The sequence below is a fragment of the Lepisosteus platostomus genome, chromosome 3 (assembly GCF_059453375.1).
Source record: "Lepisosteus platostomus isolate fLepPlt1 chromosome 3, fLepPlt1.hap1, whole genome shotgun sequence".
NCBI lineage: Eukaryota > Metazoa > Chordata > Actinopteri > Semionotiformes > Lepisosteidae > Lepisosteus > Lepisosteus platostomus.
Window position 1 is genome coordinate 72536555 of NC_142613.1, and position 8507 is coordinate 72545061.

Sequence of the window (8507 nt, forward strand, 5' to 3'; positions counted from 1 at the left end):
AGGGCAGACACACAGACGCAGATGGATATATGCACACAATCACATCAGGGACAATTTGGAAAGCAAACAGAAATAATGCAGAACTGAGACAAATCTGAGTATGGTGAAAAAATCTGAACACGGCACCAGGTCCATACACTGAAGTCAGTAATAAAGTTCCAAAATAATTACATTACATACAGTAGCTACAGAATATGAGCTCTTTTATCTTCTGTGTACTAAGAGAAATGCATACTAAGTCTCCACTTAAAAATTAGAAAGAATTGTTCCATGCAGGAAAACTATGTTGATATTTATATACAGTACAATATATTACAAAGGAGTGTTTGCAGACAGGTCTTTAACAACATAAACATTTGTGCTATTCTACTTTAATACAAGATTTATTATGGCTCTTATTGATGACAACTTGATCATTAATCTTATCCAGAGCTAACACAGTATGTCAAAAACAGCGAGGACTGGCCATTTTACTAAAAAGCTAAACACAAAAATTACTAAAAACAATACTCTGAATAAAAGGTTAAAAACAGCTTTATTTTAAGAAACCACAATTATGTTTGTTGTATAATGATCAATACAGAATAATCCATGAAAATCTATAATTATGTCCTTTCTTGTACGGAAATGTAAAATCAAAGCAGAAAATGAGCAGGAATTTCTTTGGATATCCTTGTTGTTCTGCATAGGCAACACACACCATTACTGGTGAATTAAAACGATTAAGTAATAAACTGTTCATAAATTAATTGTGAATTTGATAAACACATTTTGCTTTGTTTTTTTCTTCAGTATATATCAGATAAAACACAAAACCTATGTCCCGTAGTTTTGAGTCATGTACTCTAGAGGGCGCAATATTCAACCCTTTTGTGGTTAACAAACGGCAGCACTCCTAGAAAGTACAATTCCTATCGCTCAATCCCCAAGACAACGTTCTTTACTTTATCCCACACAGCCTTAACCCATTTTCACTGACAGTTTAGTGTGATACAGGTGGAGATTAACCCAGCGCACCACAGGCACAAGGCAGGATACACCCGGGACAGGCCATCACAGGACACACACATATTCAGGGGACAACTGTGAGTCCTCCATCAACCCTGATGGCACGTCTTTGGCTGGTGTGAGGACACTGGTAGAATGCCTAAGCAGCAATGGGGAGAACATGCCAGCTCTACATAGAGGAAGGGAGGTGCCCCAGGCCAGTATCAAGCCCAAGAAACTAAAACATCTGTGAGGCAAGACCATTAACCCGACCCCATGACAGTAAGGCAAACTCCCTGTATCATTCAGTGCTTTTGAGTCCCAGATATTGATGGTGGTGTTCTGAACATCTGATCCATTACTTCACTAGTGCTTTGTGATTTTTCAATAATAAGGAATCCCAAACCACCACGTTATGAATATGAGACAGAAAATTACTTCACCAATTAGATTAGACATAATTTAACAACAACAACAACAATAATAATAATAATAATAATAATAATAATGCTTTTTCTGGACACTCCACTCAAAAAATTCTACTCCCCCTCACCACCACCACCAATGTGCAGCCCCCACCTGGATAATAATTAATAATAATTCCTTACACTTATAAAGCATTTTTCTGGACACTCCACTCAAAGCACTTTACAGGTAATGGGGTCTCCCCTCCACCACCACCAGTGTGCAGCCCCACCTGGATGATGTGACAGCAGCCATAGTGTACCAGTACGCTCACCACACACCAGCTATCAGTGAGGAGGAGAGCAGAGTGATGAAGCCAGTTCACAGATGGGGATTATTAGGAGGCCATGATTGATAAAGGCCAGGGGACACTGCGAGTAACACAGTGAAACAAACTGTTGAGTGGTTGATACTGTATACAGGTGTATCAAGAGGAGCTCCAGGCACCACTTCAGTGCAAAATCGCACATTTACAAAAGGTATTTGAATCATTACCTGCAAATGCTGGTCTCATTGTAAAATCGTGATCGTCTACGCGGAGCAGGTGGTCCGTCTTCACTTTTCGCGTTTTGGTCACGTCTTGTGTCTTCTTCGACAGAGGACTGCAAAAACACAACACCCGTGTGTTCCTCGTGATTTCGACCCCGGGCCGTGCTGACAGCGCAGCTCTGAGAAGTGCACAGCCACCTTTGAGAAACTACCAGCTTGGGCTGGGACCTTGCAGGGTGAGCTGTAAAAGAGCGTGGTGCTCGTCTCAACGAGCAAGCCACTCGCTCACTTGCTGTGTTGATGCTCAGTGTGTGGTGAAGACCTACACATTTTACAGCGATACTCTGTCGCAGGCGATATGCCAGCAGAGTTGTGATGCTCTAACTCTCTATTTCTGCGCTTCACTTCAGTGAAACTTACAGTAAGATCTCATTTTAAAACCCGGATCATCAGAAGGTTCCCCTTCCACAAATATACAGTCTGGTAAGCACTGGATCATTAAAGAGAGGAAATGGCACAGAAAAACAGCAGCCCCTGATTTGGAATTTGGATTTACCACAATACCACACAGCTCTCCTCACGGTCAGTGTGCAACATCTTCTCCTTTTCCCTACTGCAGCTGATCCAAGGGAAGACCTTGAATCTCGTGCCATTGTAGCCTTCTAATAGTGGGGTAATATCAAAGGGTTCTGATGGACACTGGACCTTGTTATGGCAAATTTACAGGCAGTGTTTCGGGTTCATTTTGAGAATCAGGTTGCACAAGGCAATCCATTCTGTAAGCTCTGCTGTGATCCAGGGCAGTCTTTAAGGGTTGTTTTTTAACGCATTTGAACGGAAGATGGGACCAATGTTCATATTCTTCATGCAATGCAAAAAGATCTAAGTGATAATAACTCTGACCTGGGGGTGTATGTTTTATATATCTGGTATTAAATTGCTGTAGCTATTACAGTAATAACTGTATGATTACTGGATATGAACCCTACATATCAGGCGTGAGGTTGTTTTAACAAACCGCTGCAAAAGCACCTCAATAAACCCACTTCCAAGAGCTCTCTCATCGCGATTCCGCACTGGGAACAGGCAGTTTATACGTAATTCAAGGACGTCGCTGGATTCAGATAAAGCACAGCTCTTTTTCGGAATATTAACTCTAATATTTAGCTATTTTGCTAAACAAAGGCTCTAAGGCATTTTGGGGGACAATTTTGTCCATCAGTTTCCACATAAAATTAAAATTTCAAAGAAACGTACCATTTAAAAAGAGCTTTGAACACATTTAGAAACATGCTTGCTTTCTCCAAACTTCCATATTTAAGTCCTGAACATGGGCTAGTCTGGCCCCATCCTTATAGTTCCTAACATACAGTAAATAACATTCAATAAATAACATTTCGACTGCTTGAGGAGACCAGTTCCAAATGCAGCAGCACAAGCAACAGCGATATTATTGTCAATAAAGATGGTGATACTGATTGTTACATTTAAAAATATCCTATGATACGATATGGGAGAAAATGTAAAACGTTTTATTTTCTGATCTAACGGTAATCGAATCACTTTATTTGCCTGTTAGGCATTTACAGGAAAAAAACACAGATCTGTAAAAATACTCAGTCGTAAAAATGCTAGGATCTTCTGAATGGAATTTGATTAAGACACGAGGTGAGATACATGTAAACAAATCAAGAAATATCGATTGCCAAGATGGCTTTGCAAAAATAGCGGATATCTATTTAGCGCAAACAAAACGTTTTCTTCAATGTATAGGTAACTGAGAAGTTAAAACGAAGATTACCTGTCGAACAAATCAATCGCACAGTAATGTAAAACAACTAGGATCGCCCTATCCCAAATTACTATATCAAGTGTGGCTTTAAAACCGCCGGATACACGTGGAGTAGACACCCTCACGTCGGCAATACAGCCCACCTGTCGCTGAGCTAAAGGTGAGAGAATCACCTGTGGAGGTGATGTCGCGTCTGCTCCGAGTGCCCTTAGTGGCTCAGTCTGTGTCGAGCAATGCCAGTTGTACGCGTTTGGCAGTATGAAAAAAAAACAACTAAATCGCCTGCTATTTACACGGATAACGGGCGGAATTCAGACAGGCATAAAGACGAATAAAAATATGCCGAAAGAGGATCCGGTATCCGCAAACGGAGCGTGTGTTCGCTTATTCCAGGTACCGTATAAAGTTATATGTATTCTTGCCATCATGAGCGATACACCAGTTCCCAACATAACATACAAGCAGTGCTGTATGTAACTGGACTGCAGGTAAATTGTACGGTTAACGAAGTATACTGTATATTAGCGGCCATTCTCAAAATAACTTTATTGCTAAGTACAAATAAAAGCTGCTGCCAGCCGTGCAACGCGGGAACCGATCTTTGAAAAAACCCTGGATATTTGGGAAATGCCTTCATAGTAACTAGTATTAACAAATGACTCCAGCTGCTGAAATTATAGCGTTTTGAAAACCCGTTCTTGGGGAAAAAAATCGCCACTTACGAGCCATGCTTATGCGGCTCCACGGCTCCCGTCCATCTCCTTCTCCTTGTCCTGTGCTTTCGGCACTCACCGATGAGGATCAGACAAAAAAGTAGAAAAAGTAGTTTTTCAAAATAAGGCATCATGAGTGCATGCTTAAAAATCCGCGAATAAGCTCAGAAACCCCTTTCATTAGTCCTGCGCCGCGAAGGAGTGCGCACTGGATCATCTTTCTCGCCAGAACCGAGGAAGCGCCGCGCCCGTCATCGCTACGGGAAAGCTCTCTGCGGGTTGATTAAATATCGGAGACTGATATGTTTTCGACTCCAAGCGGCTTTATCGTGCTTGTTTTCTGATTGGTTCGCCGTCGTACAGATGTTTGCGGTGATTCAGAGCAGAGCACCCCGCTCGTAGGGTCGCGATAACGCTGAGCTGTGTGTAGTAAGCTTAGAGTTTACACAACTGGCTTAGATGCAGGGATGGGATTGTGTTCACACACTGCATTGTGCGTACATACTGTACGTATCCATCACAAACATTTGGCAGTGGGTAAAAAGTGTGAATTCAATACCACCTTTACAACGGGAAGGTCTGTCAAGACATATGGCTTAGTATTGAACGCATCACGACAAGGGAATGTCTTGTAATTCTTGTAACAAGAATTGCAAATTAAATAAATAATATTGGTGAATGGAAAATATGTATTTTCCTAAAGCTTCATTGTACCTAATTTGTGTCTGTGGGACCGTATCACGGTTTTTGTTCCGCAAACAGATTTACGTTTTTTAAGATAAAACCTTTTGTCATTTCAAGGAACATCTTTCAGGGGTTATGTTGTCTTTAGATCAGCCAACACAATGCAAATATTAATTGGCTCTTTCCTTCTAAACGCACACACATTCTGTACATTTATGACACATTTTGCTATTTTATTGTTTCAACTCTGTCATTAAAATACTGTCAATCTCAGTTGTACATAACCTGGGCATTCTGTTATATAACTTCAGCTGTATTTTGCTCTTTACTGTTGCCCACATTGTGGTTATCTTTTGCCATGGCTCATTTGATGTCGAAAACAGTTGTCAGTGAGACTTCGGAACACAATGTTTCTATGAAATCTGCTATTTTTCTATCTCAATTCCGTTTCTTCAGCAATTTCGTTGGTCAACGTGTTCAGCATAGTAACTTTAGTTTCAAAACCCATTTTCTTTCAATGTGCTGGTATCAATTAAACTTTAATGATGTGCTAGCTGCACTGAAGCATGGATTTGACTTCTGTTTTAATTGGCGTACTATATTCTAGGAAGAGATTAGGGCTGTTTAGACTAGAAGCAATATACTACTAAACTTAACTTAAGCACAAAATATGTGCTACAGCAACAGCTGAAACGATGACATGCCTTCAAGACGAGTATATAACAGAATGAAAAAAAATGTATTTAAACTCCTCCGGAGCCGATTACATTTTCAAGCATTAATAGTTAATGGTGATTTGTTCTCTCTTAGTTGCATTTCAGAAATCTGTGCAGATGAGCCCATCATTTTGCCTACTGGTTATGTAAGGGAGATCGTCCTAGTAAAGGTTTTTTTTTTTTGTGGGAATCAGGAATAGGAACACTTGCCCCACCAATGTAAGATGAGTAACATTTCAGAATATACTGAAAAATACTGAAAACCGGTGTATTTTCTAATCACACTTTATTCGACTGTACAGCATTTTCAGCCATATGAAATGAAGGTGCTGCATGTGAACAGATTAATGCCCAGTGGGAGTGAAACACAAAGCAATGTTGAAGTGAGAGTGTATGTCTTGGAGGGGGTTGCTTCATATACAGTATTGCTTTGTGGATTTTACTGATCCACAAGGGACCACAGGACAGTATAATATCTGGTCTTTAAAAAATAAAATGTATAGATGACTAGGAGGAAAAAAGTCAATTGTTTTAATGGCCTACAGGATCCTAATTCAGAAATACTGTAATAATGTTTTAACTCTTTTCTCTCTGTAAATAATGGCTAGTAAACAGCATCTGTAGATACATGATTTACAGAAACCTGGGATTTACAATCCTGTATTGCTACTGTATGACAGCTATGCCACAGAGTAACTAATAATTAACCTAAGCAACAGTTAGACAAACTGTGAATAAGCAGGCTAATCCACAAGGTGATTCTCTAAACTTTCTACTCCAGACTAAAATCTGCTCTAAAGTTAGCAGCAAAAGACACCATACAAGCAGACACACACATTTTAACACCATATTGTTGGTGTACACATTACTGAGCTTTTCAGAGATCACAGCACTAGGCTCCACTTAGTGAACAGCACGCTACATTATACAATTATCAGTCAGCCCGTCAGCAGTGAGAGGATGCCGATAGTTGTGAGGTTAACTTCTCTAATTATACCAAATGCGTTTAAGGTGTGTCATCAGGGGACAGTCCTGGCCTTTGTACACCATTGCTTGCAGGAAGCCGAGAAGAGTAAAATCCTCAAACTGTTTAGATCAGGCTCCTCGCTGTTGCAAAACTCACGATGTGGACAGAGCGCAACATCACAATGTCTGGTAGTTATCTGGGTCTCTGGGGCAGCACTGGTCATCACATTCATGATTTGTAACCTTCTGTTGTGATCTCTTTAAACCTCAGAAGCTGCGAGAGGCCGGGACTGGTTTGTACAGGGACAGGAGACTTCTGAAGAAAGAATTTCCAAAACCTGTTTAACAATGGTGCTAGTGGACACTGTGCTGTCCTTTGGATAAGACCATAAACTGAAGTCATAATGACTTGGTCATTAAAGATCCAATGGCACTATTTGCCTGAGCAGAGGTGTTAACCTTGGTGTCCTGGCTGAATTCTGCATTAGGCTTGCACAATCGGGACAACCTACATTTCCTCCTCTACCTGATCTGCTTTGTTGGGTGGATGTTGGTAGATAATGGCGGCCGAAGTGGGTCCCCTCCTGTATGTGAAGTGCTTGGGGGATGTTTGGGACATTTGCTAGGGTGATAAGCGCTATACAAAAGCAATTATGGTGGACCTGCAGTCGAAAGCTGGGTTATGACACCTGCTCTTGACTGTTTAAGGATACCAGATCTTCACAACTGCTCCCAGGGTTCCCAGTAAAAAGCAGAAACAACCTTTGGCCACCGTGGGCTTTATACCAGCACCAAACTGAGGCAAATCCTCAAAAGAAGGATCTGGGAGTGTTGAATTAGCACTAAGATGTAGAACAAGTGGCACTTCTTTACCCAAAGGCTTGTGGGAGCATACAGTAAGATACCCAACATTTTGTTGAAGCCGATACCTGGCTCCTTTCAAGAAATGGCCGTGAGATTCTTGGATCAATTAACTACTCACTTCCACATTGGCTAGACGGTTTCAGTTAATTTGTAACCTTCTATTATGTTTTTACCTGCTCTATAAAATCCGGGTTTAAATGCACTCATGTGGGTTGCAGAAATAAATACCACTGATATTCTCTGGGACAGCACTGATCATCACATTCATAGTTTTTCCATTGCAAATCCAAACCTACACTGCCATTTCTCAAGGGTGACCTGAACTGCGATTTAACCAGAGGCCAGCATTATTGTAAACCAACTATTGCTAAAAAGGGACAAGTGATAGGTTTATTCCCTGCTGAAAAGAGAAGAAAGACAACACGTTTCGGCCGTGGAGCCTTCTTCAGCTCACACCTGAAGAAGGCTCCATGGCCGAAACGTTGTGTTTTCTTTCTTCTCTTTTTTAGCATGGAATAAACCTATTACTTGTCCCTTTGCAGCCTACGCATGCTGATGCAGCTGCCCACCTGAACTATTGCTGAAAAGGGCACATATAATTAATATACTTTATACTATAAAAGTAAAAATTGTAGTTTTTCTCTTAATCATGTTGGGTTTCTGAAATAACAAGCCTGATGTGAATGAAACTGTTTGTAAGTGACTGAAATGTAGTAACATTACAATGTAATGGAATATAACTGAAAAACTGTTAAGTAGGCCATATTTCTGTTATGGGTATGCTTTTCTTTTGCCGACGTTTAAACCTGAATATTTAACAAGACAACAGAA

General features: G+C 40.6%; 1 protein-coding gene across 1 annotated transcript in view; it reads right to left on the minus strand.

Annotated features, from left to right (window-relative positions):
- LOC148675423 (gamma-aminobutyric acid receptor subunit rho-2) overlaps nt 1-8386 on the minus strand; it is a 34524-nt gene extending 26138 nt beyond the window's left edge. The window contains exons 1-2 of the mRNA XM_088626765.1: nt 4456-8386; nt 1948-2054 (exon numbers count right to left, since the gene is read on the minus strand). Coding sequence (XP_088482891.1) covers nt 1948-2054; nt 4456-4580 — 232 coding nt within the window. The 5' untranslated portion in view covers nt 4581-8386. The remainder of the gene's footprint in view (nt 1-1947; nt 2055-4455) is intronic.
- Nucleotides 8387-8507: the final 121 nt, after the last annotated feature.